The sequence below is a fragment of the Manacus candei genome, unplaced genomic scaffold, assembly GCF_025592945.1.
Source record: "Manacus candei isolate 608988 ecotype Guabito, Panama unplaced genomic scaffold, ASM2559294v1 h1tg000113l, whole genome shotgun sequence".
In the NCBI taxonomy this organism is placed as follows: Eukaryota; Metazoa; Chordata; class Aves; order Passeriformes; family Pipridae; genus Manacus; species Manacus candei.
Genome location: NW_026138161.1, coordinates 694,359 through 717,817, shown reverse-complemented (window position 1 = coordinate 717,817; position 23,459 = coordinate 694,359). Strand labels below are relative to the sequence as shown.

Sequence of the window (23,459 nt, the reverse complement as noted above, 5' to 3'; positions counted from 1 at the left end):
TAGTTGGAGCAACAGGACTGACTCTTAAGAAAGTGCTTCACACACCAGTTTCCCTCCTCCCTGTAGCAGGCAGTGGGATAACAATGGTGACCCAGCACCCCAAATTAACCACCTTTTTTATCTAAGATTTTTGTGTGTCATTGTTGGAGACCATATGGTCCAAGTTTACAGCCAAGAATAAATCTCTTCACCCTCTCCTGTTTGCAGCAGCAACCTTAACATTCTTGTAATGCAGGTTTTGATGGATGCATTTCCTTTCCTCTCCATGAAAGTAAATCAGTGGGATACACTTAACCTCCCTCCTAAAACTCAACACAGGCCATGAAATCCAAGCGGGCAGAGTAAAAGATAATTCATGGTCTCAAGTGAAGCCAGGTGGATCACAGCTCCATTGGCAAGCACGCACCCAGCATCTGCATGCTCAGAAAAGACATTAGAAATCGTCTGAACAATCAAAAATTGTCAGGCATGCACAAAGGATTTGGAATATAATTCTTGAGTGAACTTCTAAAAGGCAAAGCCATCAGTGCACCTTAGAAACCAATGCATTGTAGAACTCGAATCAAGTATTGCTCCATAATTTGACACACTTTCCCCTGCACAAAAGCATCTTTAAAGCCAAGTGTCTCATGCCTTGAACCTCTGTTATACTTAAGAAAATAAACTTAAAAAGACATTCATTATTCTTCAACTAAGCATTTCCCTACTAAGTCCCATCCTAAAACAACTTTTAACTGCTAATTTATCATCCTCCCTCCCAGTGACAGGGAAGATTTATAGTGGAAAAAGGCTTATTTAACATTACTCTGATGCCAAAAACACATGGTATTACACTTTTGGCGATACTGGTCAAGAAGCAACAACCAAGGAAAACAAACTGCTAAGAAATAACCCCCCCAAAAAACCCATTCCCATAACTGTAAGCCTTGGCATCGTTCCATTGGAATAAACTCCAATGGAATTCCAACTTGAAGGTTGTTTACAGCCGGAGGCCAAATGTCCCATTTCATCCTCTTGCAGCCACCTGCCTATCCCTTATCGGCACCACAGCTCTGCTGTGCTTATCAGCACAGTGATCCTGCTCTGCCACGAGCAGACACATTCCAGAGCCCCACTGACCACGGGGGAACTGAACATGGCAAACATGTGGCATTAGGAGAAAGCCACTGTGAGTTCTTCTAAGGTAGGGTCAAGCCCACTGACACGGGAAGGTACGTGAAGGACGAGGGAGGAGAAATGCTCCCTGCATATGGTACTGCTGAAATCCAGAAGGAACACACTGGCAGAGCCAAAGTCGGAGTAAAAGAGAGGTGGGAGGCCAACAGGGTCTCTCTCTGCCTCAGATGAGAGAGACTTAAATTAATGAAGTGGGGAAGAGGAGAAGAATGAACAGCCAAACCTCCAAAGCACAGGACTTCATAGCAAGAGGAACCTTCACTGCAGGCATCTGTCAAAAAAAGAAGGAAAAAACAGGACACACGTTGCCCAATGAGTTCTCAGATACTTTGAGATTTTTTTTTTTTTATATAGGAGGTAAGAAGAAAAGAAAAAAAAGAGGAGGAAAAAAATAAGCCATGATAAAAACAAGAGTTCTTCTAGTTTCATTCTATCAAAGGGGAGGAACTGACTAAGAACATGAAAGTGGAAACAACCCGGCTAACAGAAGGCATAAGAAGGCAACTCTCACAATTCTTGAAAAGGGAAAACGGGGAGCCACAAAATAAAGAAAATAAACTCATGGTAAAATGCTAAAACCACAAGCTATCAGTAACCCAGGAGAAAAAATATGAAGTTTACTGACAAATCATCTCAGCTAAATACAGGCTCTTCAATAATTTGAAATTCAAGGTATTTTGCACAAGGGCAAAGCAAAGCACTGAAGGTCACCTCATTAAGTGAACAGCACAGTTAACAGAATAGGAAAGGTTAAAGCTTTAGGAAAGAAACTACCAGGAGGCAACACGAAAATATTCCTTCAGAATGCCTGCAGCGAAAGAAAGAGCAGTTGAAGCAGGAGCACATTAACCCGGTATTCAGCGGGAAGGAAAATCTCTAACAGATGATGCCAAAGCACTTGGGGCATTTTCTGCATCAATCTCCACTCAGTAAGACGGATTAGCTGGCTAATGTAACTCATATCACAGCAGAAGGAGCAAAAGCACGAGCCAGAACTGGGAAATGCATTACAGCAACTGCTCCAAACCTCCCGAGCCAGCAAAGCCGAGACTCTGAATTTTCCATGCAGATTTATCGGGAGACTTCAAACAGAAAGCACAGTAAAGGCAATATGCAATTGCAGGCAACTTAATGAGCCTCCATAAACCCAGGGATGTGTAGTCCATAAACCTGTGGGCTATTTCCAGGGGTTATATTAAGAGTACTTCAAGGTTTTCAGTTCTGGTAGGTGCAATATTTACCCTTTGAAAACGGACAAAGGCAGATCATCTCTGCTCTCTGCATTAAGTGCCAACAACCTAGAGAAGGACAAAAGCACCTGCCTCTAAAGAGCAGGAAACCAAACACACAGGGAAACACAAACCAGAGTCAGGCTCACCACCAGTCCCTGGGAAGATGTTGAAATAATCAGACAAATTACCTCTTTCAGATAATGAAACAGATAAGATTCAACGCACAATTTCTTAGGAAAAAATCACATCAAAGGAATATAATTCTATCCAATGACACGGTAACAAAGTAGGTAGCAAAACAGCAATTACAGGCAAAATAGTTTTGGTTTAACAGGATTTTTGACACTCTTAAACTGACAGCCATACAACTGAAACAAACACAGAACACACTGGAGTACTGGGAGATGATTAGAACCCCACACCCAGAGATAAGCTGTCATTATTTCAGTCAGAGAGAAAATTTATAGCAAGCCCATTCACATGACTCTAATCTTTTCTCATTCTCCACTGTTACAGAAAGTAACCAGTGGAAGAGGGTTATTCAGCAAGGAACTCACTGCAGGCAACTCCATATTTTGCTCTGCCTTGGTTTGATTTCTTTCCTTTACAAGAAAGATCTCCCTGACAACATTTTGTCCACAAAGTACACATTGGAAAATATCGGGGCAGTAACAGAGGACAATCTGGGACAGTTTCAAAAGCCTGGAGGGAGGGACTCAGAATCTAAAGTCACTTGAATCAAGTGCAGAAGTCACCTGAAGTAACATGTTGTTTAACAGAGCAAAAACCATAATAAGTTGCAGAACACAACATGGAAGGCAAAGTTAAATTCTGTTCTGCCCATGGACATGCTGGGTGGCAAAGGGCTAAAGAATCTGGGCTTATCCTGATAATAAATCAAACATGTCACTGCAAAAAAACAAAGACTCATCATCCTGCCTGTACGAAATGCATGTGAAATCATGTGAATCGTGTGAAAAGCACATTAAATAATTTTGACTCTGGCTGATGCACTAAGGACTCAGAGGGAACAGCAGGTCCAGTTCCAGCAAAATGCAAACCAAGTGGAAAAGGTCTCAAGAAAAACAGTGGGAACAGCCCACAGATGTATTAAAAAATAATTTCTAAAAAAAATCACTCTAGAGAGGAGACTGAAGGAATGGGATTTCTTCAGAGTGGAAAACACCAAAGAGAAAGCCCCCAAAACATGCAATGCATCCCTACAGAAGAGGTGCAATCAAGAGCTCACAAGGTATACTTCATGTTAGAACTCTTAAATGTTTAAGTTATAGCAAGTAAATGTAGACTGGAAATTAGAAGTATTTTCAATGGTAAGAATAGCAAACTATCAGAATGGATTGCCTAAGGAAAAATCTCCACCAGAAACTTACTTTAGCTCATTTGCTTTGAGAACTAGTTAAACATTCCTTCCTTGTGCCTGAAACACAGTGAATTTATGGGAGAACGAATGTCAGTTACCTCCCTTTTTTCCCCCTTCCTTCATTCACAGGTGGATCATCTGAGCTTCCAGGTTCTGGATTAGTTATTGTGAGAATTTATTAACCATTGCTAAGAAACAACTACCAGCATGAAGGCTTTGTAATGTTGTATGGAAACAGTAATAAAACCACAACCTTAAAGGAGCTATTGGAAGGAAAATGCAGAGGGAAAATGACACACTTGAACCAGATCAAGATGGAGAGTCCTTAATTACAACAAAACCAAAGATTCTACTCTGTAACAGAGGTGCAAACAACAAGAGGTGGGGGAAGCAGAGGCAGAACTCATGCAGAAACAAGAAGCAAGACAAGGACATCAATGCCAAACACGGTGTCAGCAGCTGCACCCACCAAAGCACAAAACACCATTTTCTCAAGTAAAGCTCAGCTACAAAAAAAAAAAAAAACCCAAACAAAACAAACAAGAAAACAACAACAACAAAACACAGGGAACCAAAGCAGGAAAGGAAACTGAGACGTGCTGTCCTCTGCTGGATGAGGCTCTGGATGAGCCTGAAAGCAGAAGATCATGAAGACCACAAGTCCCATGATCTTCACTGAACACCAGATTGAGGGATCATTTTAAATCTGCTCTGTTTTGCCTAAATTTGGCTGATGCCTGTTGAGCTTCAGCTAATGCTGCACTTGGACACAGAGAGCACCCATCACCAAAGGGACACTCCTGATGCCACCTCTCCTGCACCACCACCACCAGGAGATCCACACCTTCATGGTAACACAAGTGCTTGTGTGGCCACAGGGAACAGGATCAGGGAACAGAATGGAAGGTAACACTTTTTCTACTTTTTCCTAAGACAGTAAGATAAATCCTTTCTTTCAATTCAGTTCCTTCATTCACAGTATCAAGTTCACTTCCAAAACAGTATCAAGTCAAGTAAAAGCTTTCAGGCTGGGTCTTTTGAATGTTATTCACATGTAGCTTAAAAAAATATAAAAATACATCACAGGAAAGATGAAAAGACACAAAAACTCCAAACAAAATTAATAAGAAAAAAAACGAGAAAGGGTTGCTATTGCAGTATGAGCCTTCTATCATGGACATACAGAAAGAATGTAGAGTACAGCCTTTTAAACTTCCACATTAAGGATGATCTCCAGGTCTGAAAGTGAATGAGTTCAGACTATCTGCAACTTAAATCAGGTAGAGCCAGTGCTGGGAATTATCTAAGGGTTGAGCTTTGGGGGAAAAGGGAAAAAAAAAGGCATAATTCTTCTTGGGGGGAAAAAAAAAAAAATGAGTGAACACGACCATCTGCACTGGTTCACTGGAGGGCTTTCAAAACTTCAGCAAAGCAGTCTTCATTCAGGAGAATTAACACATTAAAAGGATACAACAAAACACCTTTTTTATGATTCTTACGTTTCTCAACTATTCGAGCACAGCGTTAAATACAAATAAGAAATGTTTAAGTCGATGAGAAATTTATTTTCCCCTGCGTTACCGGCCTCGCACCCCGAAGCCCCGCAGCCCCGAGGGACAGGAGCCTGTCCCAGCCACATGCCGGGTCTCGTGGGCTCCTGCCCGTTTCCCCCTAGGAATTTCGCTGCACAGAGGAAAGACCCGCACCGGACCCAGCCCGGCCTGACACGGAGGCCGGGGGAGGAACCGGTGGCACGAGGGGCCCGGGGCCGCCCCGGAGACACCGCTCGGGGCCAGCGGGGCCGGAGCCGCCCCCACCCCCGGCCCGGCCGGGGCAGCGACCCCTCCCCCGGGGCCCGCCGCCTGATGCCCCCGCGGCCCGGCCGCACTCACAGCGTGTGCCCGCAGACGTTCACCATGAGCTTGAGCGAGGGGTTGCGGTACTTGGTGGTCTTGCAGCGCGGGCAGCCCAAGTCGTCCATGGCCGCCCCAGCCCCGCTCCCTCCGCCCGCCGCGCCTTCCGCCTTCCGGTGCCGCCGACAAACCGCCCCGGCGCCGCCCGCCGCCGCCCCGCGCGTTCCGCGCCGCTCCGCGGCCCCGCCGGGCTGAGCGGGTGCGAGCGGGCCGGGAGCGCCCGCCCGGCCGGGGGGCTGGAGCTGTGGCTGTGCCGGCCCCAGAGAGCCGGCTGTAATGAGGGAGAAGGCGGCACTCGCCTACGAGTAACCAACAGGAATCGCTGAGAGTCAACTGGGTTGGAAAAGACCCCCGAGATCCTCGAGTCCAACCTGTGCCCCCCCACCACCGTGTCAACCAGACCATGGCACCGAGTGCCACGTCCAGTCTCTCCTTAAACACCTCCAGGGGCTGTGGCTCCACCACCTCCCTAGGCAGCCCGTTTCAATGTCTAATCGCCCTTTTTGTGAAGAAATTCCTCCTGATGTCCACCCTAAGTCTCCCCTGGCACAGCCTAACGATGTGTATCATCTTCTTATCCTGTCACTTGTTACCTGGGAGAAGAGACCTACTCCTAGATATCTACAGTCTCCTTTCAGGTTGTTGTGGAGAGCCATAAGGTCACCCCTGAGCCTACTCTTCTCCGGGTTAAGCGCCCCCCCCCAGCCGCTCCACATCCCACTTGCGGTCCAGCCCCTTCCCCAACTCCATTGCTCCTTCTCTGAACACGCTCCAGCACCTCAATGACTTTATTGAAGCGAGGGAGCCCAGAACCGGACACAGCGGGGTCCCTTCACCCCGCAACCCGTCCCAACCGAGATGCCTCACCCCGGGGCAACCACAGCACCGGAGAAAGTTCACCGCCTGCCCCGTCCAGGGCGAGCCGCAGGTGCCGGGACCCGCCGCCCGCCCGCGGGGGCTCCAGGTGGAGCCGTGAGGGGGGAGCGGCACGGGGCGCGCGCCCGTTTGATTGACGGTTGCCATGGAGACCGGCGTGGCTCCGCCCCTCCCGGCGCAGCGCGGCCCAATAGGCGGGCGCGGCCCGGCCAGCGGTGGGCGGGGCCACATAGTCTTGCGGCGGGTGCGGGAGCCGCGGCGGGGGGAGCGGCGGGAGCGCGGCCGGGACACAGCGCCGGTCCCGGATGGTCACTGCGGGGCCGCGGGGAAACCTGATCGGCTGCAGCGGGAGGAGGAGAGACAGATAGGGAAAGGGGGGAGAGGAGGAGAGAAGGGGACGCCGCGGGGGGGGGGGGAGGGAAGAAGGAAGAGGGGGAAAAAAAAAAAAGAAACGAAAAAGGAGGAAAAAAAAAATAAAAGGAAAACTAAACCGAAACATGTCTTCTGCCTCCCCCGCCACGGACGACATCGTGATCGCGGTGGAGATCAAGGAGGAAAATGTGATGGAAATGCTCTCGGAAGCCCCCGAGGCGCCCGCGCCGCCGCCCCCTCCCGCCGCTGCCCCGTTCCCCATGGAGCACGCAGGCTCCGCCGCCGCCGGCGAGGAGGGAGCCGCGGAACAGGTACTGCTCCACACTGAACTCCTGGCCAGGAACCACCACGCTGCCTCCTCTCCCTCCTCTTCATCTTCCTCCTCCTCCTCCTCCTCCTCCTCCTCGCAGACCCCTCTGGCTTTCTCCCCGGACCACGTCGCCTGCGTGTGCGAGGCGCTGCAGCAAGGTGGGAACCTGGACCGCCTGGCCAGGTTCCTGTGGTCTTTGCCCCCGAGCGATCTGCTACGTGGCAACGAGAGCCTGATGAAAGCCCGGGCGCTGGTGGCTTTCCACCAGGGCATCTACGCCGAGCTCTACAGCATCCTGGAGAGCCACAACTTCGACTCCTCCAACCACCCGCTGCTGCAGGAGCTCTGGTACAAGGCTCGCTACACCGAGGCGGAGCGAGCCCGGGGCAGACCTTTGGGGGCGGTGGACAAGTACAGGCTCCGGAGGAAATACCCCCTGCCCAGGACCATCTGGGACGGCGAGGAGACGGTCTACTGTTTCAAGGAGAAGTCCCGCAACGCGCTGAAGGAGCTCTACAAGCAGAACCGATACCCCTCGCCCGCCGAGAAGCGCAACCTGGCCAAGATCACCGGGCTGTCCCTCACCCAGGTCAGCAACTGGTTCAAGAATCGCAGGCAGCGGGACCGCAACCCTTCCGAGACCCAGTCCAAAAGGTGAGGGAAAACTTTTTCCTCCCCGCCCCCCTCTCCCGCCTGCCTTTCCCTCTCCCGGCTCTTTCTTCCCTTGCAAACATGGCGCTTACCTTCGGTGCGCCTCGTCCTCCCCTCCTTCCTCCTCCCCGCTCCCTCGCTCCCAACACACCCACCCGGCCCGGCCGTGCGAGGCGGCGCGGGGAAAACTTCCCGGACCCGCTGCCCCGCGCTCCCGGGGCAGCTCCCGGCCCGGGGGAGCCGCCGGGCTGGCTCCCGGGAGGACACGGGACGGGGGGTGTTTGCGTGTGTGTGTCCCCCCCCGGCTCCTTGTTTTTATTCAATTGTCGCGCCTGACAGAGTTAATCATTGACGGCCGGAGGACGCGCGGGGTCCCGGCGCTCCCTCTGTTTTGAAACCTGACTCGGGAGCGGGCCGGGCTCGGGTTTCAGCGGGGGAGCGGGGCCGGTTCCCGGGGCTCCCGGGCGGGAGAGCGGCCCCGGCCCGGCCCCGCTCCGCCCGCGACTCGGGCTCGGCTCCCCCCGCCCCGCCGCGGGGGCGCGGGCAGGTGGAGGTGACCTTCCCCCTTCTCCCCCCGCCTTCCCCCCCGGGAAGGGACGGGAAAGGGGGGAGAAAGCGCGGGGAGAAGGGAGGAGGAAGGGAGCGGGGAGGGAAAGGAGGGAAAGCGGCCGGCGGAGGGGGCCCCAAGGCATTTCTCAACCAAGGGCGCGATTGTGCCGCCGCGGCCCCTCTCCGCGGGACACATCAAAGGGCGAGGGGGGAGGGAGCGGGCGGGGGGGGAGCGACCGAAAAATGCAGCCGAGGGCGGACCAGTCAGCGAAAAAACCCCGACGCAGCCCCGGAGGCACAAAGGCCGCCCCCCAGCCCTCCGTCCCTCCCCCGGCCGCCGGGCACGGCCGGAGGTGCCTCCGGGGGCAGCGCGGGCCGGGGTCCCCCCCTTCCCCCGGGCCGGGGGCGGCGGGCAGAGCCTTCCCGGCCTTCCCTCACCTCCCAGCGCTTTGCCAAATGGCCGCGGCCGACTCTCACACGTGTGGACACCCCGCGCCGGGCAGCCCCCTCTGGCCGCCGGGATGGAGGAATTTATTTACAACTCCATAACCCAAGTCTGTAAAGTTTCTCCTCGGCGAGTGTTTGGCTTGATGTGTTCTTTTCCAAGAAACCTCCTTCCTCCCCCCCCATTTGGCTTGAATATTCGTTTAAAGTGCCTTGTAAAGGCAAAATACAGAAAAAAAAAACGTTCGTAGAAACTCTCGCAAACTGTGTTAAAGCCTTGGTGCAGAGATCCTGGCACGCCGTGGTAATGCAATGTCATGTCTCCATCTTTTCCCGTAGCGAGTCAGATGGCAACCCTAGCACAGAAGATGAATCCAGTAAGGGACAGGAGGATTTATCTCCCCATCCACTCTCCAGCTCATCCGATGGCGTTACCAGCCTCAGCCTTCCCGGCCACATGGAGCCCGTCTACATGCAGCAGCTTGGAAACACTAAAATAGCCTTGAGCTCGTCTGGTGTCTTGCTGAATGGAAACCTCGTGCCTGCCAGTACCTCTCCTGTCTTCCTCAATGGTAGCTCTTTTCTTCAGGGACCCAACGGTGTCATACTCAATGGACTCAGCGTGGGCACTTCGCAGACAGTTACCTTAAATTCGCCCAAAACTGCGTCGAGCATTGTGAGCAACGGGGTGTCCATTACTGACATAATATCATCGTCATCAGAAGATGTTAAAGACTTCAAACTCCTTCAGGCTTCTGTCCCCAACGCCACAGCAGCCACATTCAGCCCTAGCAACATCCCAGTCTCTTTCCCAGGATTGATACCGAGCTCAGAGGTGAAAAGGGAAGGCGTAGAAACTGCTGCTTCCCAAGATGGAGGCTCTGTAGTTACTTTTACTGCTCCTGTCCAAATAAACCAGTATGGCATTGTCCAGATCCCCAATTCAGGAACAAATGGCCAGCTGCTGAACGGAAGCATTGGTTTTTCTTCTCTGCAGCTGCCTCCTGTTTCTGTGGCAGCTTCACAAGGTAAAAGTTTTGTCTCTTGCAGTAAGAGGTATGAGGAAAAAGTTGGAATGAGGCACACTTGGCATTTAGAGAAGCTGTGGTCCTTTTTCTCCGAGGTACCTGGGTTGTATCTCTGCCATGGCCACACACAGAACATCAAATAACATCAAATAATACCTTTTGCTTCCCTTTATAGTGGGTTATGCTCGTGGGCAGACTGTTAGATGAGGCTGAGCTCTGCTAAGACCAGGGAAGGAGGTCTGGTAATTTACGCCGCTTTCATCTCATGCTGTTCACAGAAGTCTGTGATACCAATCTTCACAAATATCTGTAAATTTTGCACGTTTCAGTAGTCAAAATATTCCCCATTTGCCTCTGAATTTTTCCAATGAGAAGGTTCATAAAAATGAAAATTGCGGCAGCTGGAAATTGTTACCGCTGGTGCTCTTGTGGTGGTTGTTTTGGTTTTTTGTTTTTTTAACCAAAGCATGTCATAAAAATACATATTAAATTACTGTAGACACAACAAGACCAAGCAGTTACACTTGTACATTTTCTGTTCCGTAATTAAGAAAGATTAAACTTGAGGGAAGGAATTGAAGTAAGCAATAGCTCGTAGATGTAAAATGTGAGGGTATTTGGATAAAGCTACCCTCAGTCCAAGGGAAATATGTCATCACAGGTTCACGTGCCAAGTGTGCAGGCTCCTCCCCGAGTTTGCTTTAGAGTTTGTCTTAACATACCATAGACTGAACATTGCAGCCAGCCAGGAAGAATCCCAGGGAGCACAAACCTAGTTCTGTATCCTTGTTTTGAAGCAGGTCAGTTAAAATGCGCAACTGAACCCCTTTGTTACTTACTAGACACTGTATGTTTGGTTATGAAAATGATTAAATTGGAATGAATCTCTTTAGTTTCGGGAGCTGTGAATCCTATACGGAAAATCAAATTGTGCTCATGTGCTTCTTTGAATTAAATGTGTATAGGGAGTGAATTATTCTTGCTGGAGCACGGAGAGGAACACTGGAGCTGTACAAACACATTTTAAATGGGTGCACAATTATAAGCTCCTAAAATGTGGCACTCACAGGCACTGGAAGTTGTTGGTACATAGTTTAACCAAGATTAAAGAGAGAAGACATTTAGTCTGAATGCCACCTGTAATTACAAAAGCCACTTAATCCACATGCTCCAAGGCATAAACTGACAGCCAGCAACGGTGAGAAAGAAAGTTCTGTCCCCTAAGTAGTGTGGGAGTATTGTGCTTGAAAGTCCTCAGATTCATGAGGACTTTAACAATCAGCATTGTTAAAAGTGCTGATTCCCACTGGAGAGTGGTCCACCATATGTCTGGCGCAGAGAAAAGTTTTGGTTTTTTATAACATGAGATGGATGGATAGCTGGCTGCCTATTCCAAGTGAAGCATGCTGCAGGCTATTTTAAGTAAGCCACAGTAAATAATACAGATAGGTAACTTCAAATTGCCTCACTTTATTCTCTGGTTTACACATATGCATAACACCTTCCAAAAAATCATCATTGATAAACGGGAATTGACAGGGAGATAAAATATTCCCCATGTGAGAAATTCATCTTTGCTGCACTTCTGAAAACTTCAGGTGCATCCAACTGTAGCCTTCTATAATTAAACTGCTTTTGAGAAAGAGAGGTGTTTGGAGTGGGACCCAGTCCCAAGAGCCAGTATTTCTTATTTTAGGAGGTATCATAATGACAACTTACATGCTATGTCCAGTAAAAACAACTTCAGGTCATCTCTGGCCGCCTCTCCTTGCTTTGGCTCACTGCAGCATCACGCGAGCAGTGCTGTGGCTTTCAGCAAGGGGAGGCAGTGCTAGGTGACTCTACACAGTGGATGTGGCAGGGTTAGGATTTTAGAAATATGTGATAAAGCAAGGTGAAAGGCAATAGATCCGACTGCTTGACAGACTACCCCATTAAACTGATAGAAATTACCGGTTTTTCGTGTTTTCTGGGCAGGCTGACTCTGGGCAGGTTCTGCCCAGCAGGAGTGGATTTCATGTGACGTGCCTCCAGTTCCCACACACAAGCTGTAGTCTGTCACTGAACTATCTTTAATAGCTTTTCATGCTTCTATTCTTAGAAATGGAGTGGTGGCAACTAGTGAAGGCCAAAGCACGTTCATTTTAGTCACATGGCTGGAGACTGTTTGCCCCTAACAAGAGTCTGAAAGATACCTCATATACCAGAACCCTTTTTTTTTGTTTTTCTTTCTAGAAGCTGTTTTTGTTAACAGCTTTTATTTCTTTATACCAACCTCTTTTTCACCTGTTAAAAAATTGCTGTTCAGTGTTGTGTGAGATATTAGCATACATGTGTACTGCAAACATAAAAAAGAGCAGAACTTCTTACAGAAATGCCTGCACAACTCTCTGCCAGCTGTAATCTCTGTTTTCCTTTCTTTTGCTTCCCTTTCCCTAGGTAATGTTTCAGTAAATCCCAGCACATCTGATGGAGGAACTTTTACAACTGACTCTTCAACAGTGCAGCAAGGAAAGGTTTTCTTCAGCCCCCTCGCTCCGAGTGCAGTGGTTTATACAGTTCCCAATTCAGGCCAGGCAGTAGGCTCTGTCAAGCAAGAAGGACTGGAAAGAAGCCTGGTGTTTTCTCAGTTGATGCCAGTCAGTCAGAACACACAATTAAATGTAAACATGTCTTCTGAAAATATATCCAGCGGAGGACTCCAGTCCCTGGCCTCCTCGTTAGTGAATGTAACGCCCTCCCATAATTTTTCCCTCACGCCACCAACTCTTTTAAATGCTGCAGAACTGAACTCTGGTATCTCGGAGGGCCAGTCCATGTCATCACCCGTGACCAGTACCTCTACAGTGATATCTATCAGCAACACTAACTATGCAACCCTTCAGAACTGTTCCCTCATTACCAGTCAAGATCTGTTGTCCATTTCCACTGCACAGCCCGTGCTTGGAGAAATAGTTTCTACGAGCGGAGACCGTGTCAGCCACCCCTCTGCACAAGTACACCAGGATTTTGGCAGGGAGCACAGGTTAGTCCTGCAAGCCGTACCTGACGTCAAAGAGAATTTCTTACCTAATTCTGAGAGCAAGTCAACTGGCAATTTAATGATGCTGGATTCCAAATCCAAGTATGTTATGAGTAACATGGTTGACACAGTTTGTGAAGAACTGGAAACGGACAAAAAAGAACTTGCCAAACTGCAGACAGTTCAGATAGATGAAGATATGCAAGACTTGTAACTTTTTTTTTTCCCCTTTGCTTTCTGTTTTAATAGATAAGTCTCCTGTTGAGGCCCTAACAAGCACCGAGTGGGGTGTTTGGTGTTTTTTTTTTTTTGTTGTTGTTGTTTGTTTGGTTTTTTTTTTTTTTTCATTTAAAGAAACCAGAAGAACATTTGAATGGTCTGAATTGATGTACAGAGGAATTTCCAGCAATGGAATTAGGTTGCCACACTTGGTTTGCATGCAGTATTCTCTTTTAAGCAGATTAAAGGAGAAGGGAAATGCCAGGGCAAGTACTGAGTGAATGGGTACAGGTTTGGCTACCAGATGCTACCCTGAAAATTTAACTAGACTCTCCATAGTACAACATACTCTGAACAGTAAGTATACACTCCTAACTTCAGATAGAAAAATCTCGCTCCAAAACCGTAGGAACAATGCAGTCACTTTTGCTGTTTACTTCCAGTCCATGGGCATTGAGAAATTTTCAAGGAACTCTAGACGATACCTCTCCGGCTACTTTGATGTTGTTTGAGGTTAAGAAACGAAACAAAGTCGCGAATAATATTGTTACTGGTGTGTTTGCTTTTTATCCAGCAGACTTGCGTTCAAACCAAAAATCTCACGTCAATCATGTACAGGTTTCTAAATGCTGCGGCGAGCGTTTTGTCAGTGCACCAGAAAAAGCATCATCTGAAACTCTAATTATGCAACTCAGAAGCTTTCTCTCCAGTATGAATGTAAATATTGTTTCAGTTCTTATAAAGGAGACTTTTTTTTTTTTTTAATTAGTACAATGGATTTTATTTATGGTTTATGTTCCCTTTCACTTTAGACACAATGCATTGAAAAGGAAAACGTTTTCTGGCTGTTTAATTTATTTTTATTGTTTGAGCAGGAAGTAAGCGTAGTTATTTCTGACAAGGTTTTACTTTTTTGTAGTTTTTTTTTCAAGCAATAGACTGTAAAAGTAAAATGTTAATCACACTGAAACTAGAAAATGAATTCCCAGTCTCACAAACCCAGGAGGTCACTGTCTCTACCCCCTCTGTCTTTGTGTTCAGGGGCTTTTTGTTTGTTTTGTTAGTAATTTGCGAATTAGTTGAACCTTTTTGTGTATTTTTTACAGAATTCCACGTGCCTTTCTTCCTAGTGGCCTTATCTTTGTTACTAAAGCACAGTGGCAGGAGGCATAAAAACACTGATTTGCAAATATCCGTCCTCAGGGCCAAATCCTGATGCCTTACTTCTGCAAGTAGACCCTCTGACTTGGGTACTTGCACGAGTAAGAAGAGAAATTTTAAGTCTTCTGGACATCGTGGGTGACATTTACTGGCGGTGCAGAGAGCCAAAGGTGGGTCCTTCCTCACCAGGGCAGGAGGAGTCTGGAGAGGGATCATGGGCACAGCTGTTGTGCTGAGGGAAAGGTCTTGGCTGCAGCCTCGGGCAGATGAGCAGGAAGGGTTGGATGGGCAGGCCAGGGAGGGGAACCCAATGTTTACACGGGCCCATTGGCCAAATAGCCCGTGTGGGAGGAATTCGGCTGCTGGTTGAGCAAGCAGGTCTCCATCCAGGAGTGTTCTTGTGTGTGTATTTATAGATCTTTCCAGGATGAGCAGCCTGAGGGCTGATGGTGGGAACTGCAGCTCTGAAGGGCTCCTGGCAGCAGCCATGGTCCCTGCCTGGCTGGGGATGGGTCTCCACACCTTTCTCCCCAAGGACAGCAGAAGCAGGTGGGCTCTGGGCAGGTGGAACAGATCTTACCTTTCCTCCAGAGGAGTTTTTTTTGTAGCATGGGAAAGCACGTCCTTAAGCTTTAAAGTAATAAGAAGAATGCAGATGTACAAAAATGACATGCTGTTAATCCTTGCGGTCTTGTTTTGTTATTTTTTACTCTAATGTGAATATATACAGTAACTAAAGCATGTGTTTATCCTCATCAGGGGCCTGGTCTGAAGCCTTTGGAAGGCAAGGGGAAATCTTTTCATAAGCTTCTGTGGGGTCCAAATGAGGCTCAGGACAAAACAAGGTCACTCGTAAAGGACAAAAAAATGGAAAGGAAGGATGATTGAGGTAGCACATCCCAGTCTGTTTGTCTTGGCTGTAACTGGTTCTGTGGAAAGCCTTTGAGGAACGAAGGTTCTTCGTGCACCGTGCGTGTGGCATCAGTGCCCTCGCTGCAGTTTTGCACTATATTGAATACAGCGTGTTTTCCAGGGTTTTCTGTGGAACCTTGAGGCTGAGCCCTGTTGGTGATCACTGGAGTCCGTGCTGCAAGCAGGAGTCCCTAGGGCTGGAGGGAAAAGGGCAGGGAAAGGGAAGAGCAAGTGTGCAAGGGGTGCACTTTGCAGCTGTACGGACTCGCTGGTTCTCTGCAGACAGAAGCAGCCCATTAGCAGTTGGCTGTCCCCATGTGCTCCCAAACAAACAGGGTGCTTGAGGCAAGGGCTTTAGAGCAGAGATTATCACAAGCAGAACATGGAGCTGTATGTTCCCCTGGCACAACTTTCCCTGACGTTGAGGGGAGCTCCGCGTGAGCAGGGAATCGGATAGGCCGGAGTTCTCCTGTCTGCTCTGCTTGTTTATCTGCTTGCTGGGCCCCAGCATGAGCAATCTGCTTCCCACCTCGTCTTCACCCATAAAACCAAGATGGTGATGACAGTAACAGTAATAGTAGCTGTAAATGCTTTGCATGAAATTGTTCGACCATTTGGAAAATTAGAAATACCCTGTATCATTGTCATTTTAATGAAGAATGTGCTTGGCTCTGAAGGAGTTCACTGAGGATTAATGTTTGGTTTGTGAAGCTCAGACTATATTTGGAGGCAAGCTAGGGAATATTTCAGAGCACCTGTTGGTGAGATCAGGTCTTATAACTGAAAAGACTGTGGTGTTACATTAGTACCTGTTACTCTTTTTTTTTTCCTCCTTTGCATTCATTGTGTTACTGAGGCTCTGAATTCCATGGCTTTGCAGCACAGTTGACATGAAAACTGTGTATGTTGTTACAGTGGCATGTATCTTGGAGTGTCTGGTACTTCTAATAGGAGACTTCCCACTCTTCAGTGGGAGTGGAGGATGTACATAAAAGCAGTGGTTTGGGACAAAGTAAGATTAATCTATTCTAGTCTTCCAGATATCAAGTAACTTATTATTATCTTTTACTCTTTCTTTTTCACATTGAAAATAAGTGTCATTCCCTCCAGATAACGTAGTTATAGCCTCATGTTTTCTGCAGGTACATATGCACAATATAAAGACTCATTGCACGGTACAATGTTTTTAAAATAGAAATTTAAATAAGTAGTTTTACTCCTTATCAAGGTTAAGGTTTTATTATGTGGCCCTCAAGCAAGCAGGGTAACTGCTCTAAATAGACAATAATCAAAGCCCCGAAAAGTGTCCAGGGACGGATCCTTGGCTGCTGTAAATAAGGCATTGCTCCACTGATTCCCAAACCCAGGATTTAACGTGGTGTTTAGGGGGTATGGATGCTGGTCTCCCACACATGTGAAGGCAGTGGAGTGTCCAAGCCCCACAGACAGCCCTTATTATCACATTCTGTTGTTTAAATGGAAGGTATGTCTACCTGGCATACACATTCCTTCTCCTCCCTCCCTCTCTCTCTGTTATGGATGAGAATAAACGATCATTTCAACCTCACATATGTTTGTAACTTGTAAGTCCACTGGTAATCTTACAGGAAACATTGCCAAATTCTACTACTTTTTTGGTCCCAGACTCAGCTTTAAAAACTACGCTTAGAGTTTAAGCAAATTCTTACAAAGCACGATGTTAAAAACCCCTCTGTTCTTTACTGCTTTTTATTAAAGCTGCCTCTTTTCCACCCAGAGTTTTGAGGAAAACTTGTTAAATTGAATGCTCTGTCTGGACTATTTGCAGCATTATTCCTGTAGTCTTACCTACAAGGACATTTCAGCAATGTAAATATCACGGACATCTAATGGCCAGGTCCTCAGCTGGGCTAAACTAGCACATTTCCATTAATGTCCTCTCATGCCAGCTGGGAATATGGTCCATTCATTTCACTGGTGTTAGGTCAGGGACGAATTTGGCCCCGTAGATGGTGGCAGCACGAACCAGAGCACAAGGCTGACACTTTGGTAAAACCAAACAGTCACAGTCTATCAAAGCATATACCTCTTCCCATTTACTGCTTTTCCCTATCTGTGGATTCAGGAAGACACATTCAGAAAGCAACTTTACCCAGAAGTAAGGCTGGAACTGTCTTTATTGTTATTACCATCAATCTGATGTTGATGATAATAATGGACAGGTTCTGACTTCAAATCCTGAAAAATCACCTCAATAAGTATTTTCAGTTTAATTAAGCAGGGCAGAATTTGGCCCTATGTGCACAGGAGCTTTTCACACACAGAGATTTCCAGTGCCTGTGCACTTTCCTTAGCAAAGGCAGATGAACAAGAGGGTGCATCTCTCCAGTTTCATATGAAATGTGTGTGCAGGACTCTGGGGGGCATGAATTGCCTAGTGCTTGTGGTCAAGAAGTATGTCAAATCATCAAAAGAATAGTAACTTTATAATTCTGGAAACAAAAATTGTGTTATTTTACAAGCAAGGATACCTGAAGTCTTCCTGTATCTCCTAGCAGTTATTACCTTGAAGGATATTTTATACCTTAGTTGTATGTTTCATATAATTTAAAACTTGCTTCTTAAATTTCTGAACTCAAGGAGATGGGGGGGGGAGAGTGAATCTTCTGACTTTCAGGATTCACATTCAGAGGATGTTTGTTCTTTTTGCTGCATGTACTGTTTGTCCAGAACACTAACCAGTTACTTCTCCGATATGGGTTTATTGTGCCTTACAACAAATACGAAACTTAAGCGGAATGTACGTGTTAGAGGAGGGAATAATCAAGGAGACTTTACTGCACTGTTAGGTGATGCTGCCCCAGAGTGTATCATCAGACATATCTGTGCTTAATTACCCAACCAAAGAGATCTAAAGTATGTATGTTTGTTGTACTGTAATAGGGGTTTGTGCCTGGACAATTAAGTGTTTTATTTGTATTCTGAGATGATGTGAACTTATTTTTCTAAACACTATACTGAATAAACTTTATATTTATACACATCTTGTGTAAATATTTCTGTGTGGATAGCATGTGAGGGCTTTGAATTTTGAGTTAGAAAAGCGATCTAAAGTAGAAAGTTGGCTTTTAATGACTCATCATGAAGGTGATGGCAACTAGGAGCACCTGTGCTTGCCACAGATTTGATCTAAACCCTACTTAAGCTAGAATGAGACTTTCTGTTAACTTGAGGGGGTTTTGTCAGACCCTAACTTTGCTTCTAAAATACTAAATTAAAACCCGTAAATCTTACATCTCATATTGAACCTAGCTATTAAATCTGTGTCTCAAACCAAATTTATACCATAATTAATTAGATACTATTAAAATATATTCCCACCTGCTAGTTAGGACTAGTCAGTATTTAGATACTATTAAAATATATTTCCACCTGCTAGTTAGGACTAGTCAGTATTTACTTGTGGCTGCCATTCTGACATTGGCATGCATTCTATGTCAGGGCCTTTTTTTGGGGTAGGTAAATTCCTATTTGCTAAATTTGTGATGGTTGAAATTTTTCTTTAAAAAAAATGTTTCCCATAGTGTCAGACTTGGGTTTGGCAGCCTTTTGAGAACAGCTTGAAATGTTATGTTCCCTTGATATTAAAGGATTTAAACACATTACCATATTACTTTAGATCTGTGTTCCAAGTACCAGGATTGCCTAGTCAAGATTTTGATGCCAAAATGAACGACGGTAGGTTCAAATAGACTAATCTGTACAGGTGAAACAGTTTCACTTGCTGAAGCTCTATATTCATTAGAGGCAATTAACAGCCTGCACATGCCTCTTAAGTTCTGTTTAGGCCACAGGAAGCAAGGTGAGGTCTGAGAGATTATTTTTTTTTATTAGCTCCAGTGAAAATGTAATACCCATTATGTTATTAGTCACTAAGACATTACCTTTCCCTACTGTTATTCACCGTTCCTCCACCTTTCCCATTCATCACAGCCGTGTCCCACTCGCTCCATGCAGCTCCAGTGATGGTGGCAGGGCACAGGGAGTCACTTCCCAATCCCAGGAACATGTCCCCTCTCTGCTTGAGGCTGATCTGACTCTCACTCTGCAGCTGCCAAAGCAAATCCAGTTATCCAGGGGGAGCAGCCCTAAGGTAGAGAGAGCCAATTGTTGCCCAATTCCTGTTTCCTCCCCAGAAGCAGCGTGCTTGGCTCAGTCCTGTTGGTAGCACTTCCCTGTGCCATGCTTTGGTTTTTGCCTGAGCAGTAGGTCTGTGGTAATATTTTCCTGCCCTGCAGATACCAAGTTCCTAACTGATCCCTGGGCAGCAGCTCTGTCCCAGCTTTGCTTGGAGCAGGAGCTGAGGAGCTAAAGCCATCCTTCAACCTGGCTGGGAGCAGCTTCTCTGGTTTCTGCCTCGTGATGCAGCCCGGGGGGAGGACCACCAGGACCACCACTGCTGGCTTTGCTCCAGCTGGGGGGAATCCCCTCTGGGAAGGCTTTTCTGGCTGTGCAGCCCTCATGCTCTCGACCAGACGAAGTGCAGGGGTTGCAGAGCAAGAGAAGCGGAAAGTCTCAGCGTATGCAAATGTCAGAATTCTCCCTGAGCAGCCACCCATGCGGTATGCAGGATGAATCATGTCCTAACTGAGCGCATTCCTGCTACTTTGGAGGGCTTTGCAGATGTGTTCCAGGTCACCCTGGGCGAGAAAACCACACACAGCCACGGTTCCTTCTTCCCTGGCAGTCTGTGCAGGGGGGACAGCACCTTTGGGAGGGTGGGCAGCTGGATCCCGGAGCCCCCGCCTTTCACACGGGGCCTGGGGATGCTGGAGGGAGGATGGGGGGCTGCCAAGGCGGTAGCTGGGATAGAGCTGATAGTGGGAAGTCTCAGGGAGATGAGCGGTTGCTCTTGATCTAGCAGGGAGACAAGCTGGGAAGGGAGACAATGTTGGAAGACAGCACTTATTATCCCCTATTTCTGGCTTGATCAGAAGGAAATTTCGCTGCTCCAAGAGGCAGAGGTTGGGTCAGTAAAACAGGATTTTAATATAAATACTCAAGGCTTGGAAAGCAGAGGTCTCCTCACAGGGCTGCATCCCCTGTTGTGGTGATCTCTGGCTGCAGAAATCTCTGGGCTGAAGTCTTGGTCCAGTATATAGATACAGATCACATTTTTAATATAAAAATACATTTTAGAAGGAAAATGATTCCCAGAAATGGGAATTCATCTGCCAAACAATGTGCACATAACCGACTTTACGCTTAGAGGTGCCAGAAAGTTCAGGAATGAGACCAACAATAAAAAACCAACACACGTGTGAAAAATCTACTGCATTAAAGCCAGATTCAATAAAAATAGCACCTAGTTTATGTGCTACAGAAGCTGGCACACGCCTCCAAAAGCTGAAGGAAAGAGATAAAATGCTCAGAAGTTGCATGCAGTCCAGAGGAACAGAGCAGCCCTGGAGCAGAGCTGATGGTTACTCAATAACTCATGTACGATATTCTCCTGTGTAAGTACTTCAATTCTTCATCCTGCTACTTCTCGGGCAGAAAGACACAGTCTGTAGTACTTGGGGCTGATCAATAAGCTTCACTGTTGGAGCCAAAGTGCTTTGTGATAGATCTTACATTACCCAAAAGGACTCCCAGAACGTTACACATCATTTTCTTTCTCAGTCTGCAAGCTGACAGCCCATGATTTCGGTGTTGGTGGTATCCCTTACACTGCCTGCAGCTGTAAAACGCAGCCCCTCCCCTGAGGCACTTACAGTACACAGAAATCAAAGCTATCCAGGCTGGAATGGGAGAGGGGAGGAGGGCAGTGAGGGGAGGTGATGCGATGAGCTCAGGGCGATGCAGGCAGTGGGTGGCAGAGCCAGGTTGCAAAGCCAGGTCTCTGACTCCCCCTGTTGCTTTGCCCACTGGCTCACGCTGCCTCCATGGGAGCCCAATCCCACTTGGATGTCCCCTGAAAGCAGCAGAAGGACTTGCTGCTGACACCAAAGCTGAGTTTACTTCTTTTATTTATTTGCTGTGTTTACAGCCACCTCCTGGTGCCGACCGATAGCCCCGTCGATAACTAGGCTGGCCCTGGACCAGCAGCCCTGAGCCTGCAAGCACTCAGGCTCCAGAGAAACTGCTCCTACACACACAGGCCCTGAAGGACTGACTCCCAGCCACCCACTTCCACATCAAGGCAATCTGAGAAATGTTCCACTCATCTCCCACCAAGTCCAAGGAGCCAAGAGGGGAGGAATGCTCAGGAGAGTAGGGAAGGGTTAGTTCAGAGCTTGAGCTGTGCATGTCCTAAACCAGTAGTTTCCTAAAATAATAAATCAAGTGAGAATTTACAGCTTACCCATGTCCTAGGAAAATGCTGGGGATTTTGCTGCTTACTGCTGCTTAAGCAAACCAAGGCAGGCAGGATCAGAAGGCAGATCTGGAACACAACACTCTGTACCAACCCAAGCACATTTACAATGCACATAAAAATATAAAGGTTACCTGTGTTAAAAAACATTATCTGTTTGCTGTATGCATGCAGGTAGAAGTGAGCACTGACCAGACTAAGTCTAAAAGAAAATTCTTTATTTTGAGGTTCACTATGAATTTGTGTAAGAGGAGCAACCTCTGCTCCCTCTTGCAGGCAACATATAATATAGCCAGGTCCCAAAACTCCATGAGGGAACTGGGCTGAGGGTCAACACCCCCAGACAGGTGCAGATTCCTGACCTGCTGCTGCTAAACGTGTTGTCCCCTCGCTTGGAGCCTGTGGCAGAAGAGCAGCAGAGGCAGCAGGGGCTGAGTGCCCCATTAGTGCTGGCCTTGAAGGAGAGGAAGGCTCGAACAGTATCAGTAAAAGAAAAAGCTGAAACCTCTAAGGTTATGATATCATCTGCATGTGGAGGGATTTAGGCACATAACACCCCTTGGTGAGGAGTCAAATTAGTTCCTGAAGGCTGCTATAGCCCTTCTCCTCCTCTTCCCTATAAACGTAGTGGTGTTCTCCCCAGAGCTTCAAAATATTGAGGTGGTTTTACTTCTTACACCACCTGCAGGGCTTGGTGTCCCTGAGATTTGTGACCAGGCCAGAAAAGTAAGACACACTTTTACATGTCTGCCCACGAGGACAAGGGCTGGATGCAAGACCACAGCAGGTCCATCCTCCCAGTCAGCAAGCATTGAGGTGCTTCAGCTGAGTCCCCTCAGTGTCTTCCCCGCAGAACCTTTTGTTTAGGACCTCTCAGGACGCCACAGATAAATTCTGAAGGGAGTGTTTAGGGGCTGCTCTCATTTGCCATCTTCCCCTCAGCCCCCAGACCTCTGTCATATGAGGGTGGTGGAACCCAGGACTTCCAAAAACACCAGTACCTGGAAGCAGGCTGCTGACAGCAGCCTATTTCGAGGTATTGTTTTATCAGGAAGAGCCTGGAAGTGCTCCCAGAGCATGGGGAATGCTGTGCATACCAGGCAGGGCCGCCTTGTACTGGCCAGCAGCGCTGCAGGATGCCTGATCCCAGATCAGACCACGCCAGCCAGTCCTCCATGGCTCCACAACAATTTACTGGCCCAGGAGAGGGGTGCCAGGGGGACATTTGGCACCTCCTGCTACATATGGCAGGTCTCAGTGAATCCCTTCTGGCCTCAGCTTCTAGGAATAGCTTCCTATAGCTACTGTGGGAGGGTTTTTGTGCAAACCAAAGGCAGAGTTAACCTGAGCCTCAAGTCAGGAAAGCTACATCCCATTCCTTCGGAAAAGTCCGTCCCAACTTGACCAGTTGCTCTTGGTTTATCTTTGTTAACCAGTAATGGCAGCAAGTATTGCTCAAGTATACATGGTAGGAAGTGCTCCTGTTCCTTCCAGATCTCCCTGCAAAGTTCTGAATTTTCACAGTTTGGGTTACAAAAGCAAGACTTGTTCAGGTGAATGACATTCACAGCAATCAAGGATTAGTCATTTGCTGATGGACTGAGGACCAGCCCCTCAGATTAAAGTACAGGGTAGAGCCTATTCCTGTTCATTTCTTAGCTATTCTCAAATCTGAGGATCTTTTTAGAAACCAAAATAAATTAAATATCCCTGTGAAAGTAAGCTTCTGCTATTAACAACAACACTGGAAGGCAATTGCAGAGCCATATCTAAGCCCAAAACTAGACAACACTCCCGCTTGGGTTTGACCAGAGCCAAGTCCAGTGGAAGCAGGGCCTCCTGCCCTGCAAGCTCTACT

The 23,459-nt window shown here is 47.5% G+C and overlaps 2 protein-coding genes across 3 annotated transcripts in view; one reads left to right on the top strand and one right to left on the bottom strand.

The window, feature by feature from the left end:
- The window catches only part of MNAT1 (MNAT1 component of CDK activating kinase), a 119,697-nt gene extending 113,878 nt beyond the window's left edge, over positions 1-5,819 (bottom strand). For both annotated transcript variants that reach the window (XM_051769930.1, XM_051769931.1), the window contains exon 1: positions 5,682-5,819. In XM_051769930.1, coding sequence (XP_051625890.1) covers positions 5,682-5,770 — 89 coding nt within the window. In that variant the 5' untranslated portion in view covers positions 5,771-5,819. The remainder of the gene's footprint in view (positions 1-5,681) is intronic.
- Positions 5,820-6,983: 1,164 nt separating this feature from the next.
- On the top strand, positions 6,984-18,266 carry LOC127461804 (homeobox protein SIX4-like). Its single transcript, XM_051769871.1, has 3 exons — positions 6,984-7,914; positions 9,244-9,932; positions 12,372-18,266. The coding sequence occupies exons 1-3, from the start codon at positions 7,076-7,078 to the stop codon at positions 13,166-13,168; spliced, it is 2,325 nt and encodes a 774-aa protein (XP_051625831.1). The 5' UTR covers positions 6,984-7,075; the 3' UTR covers positions 13,169-18,266.
- The last annotated feature ends 5,193 nt before the right edge of the window (positions 18,267-23,459 follow it).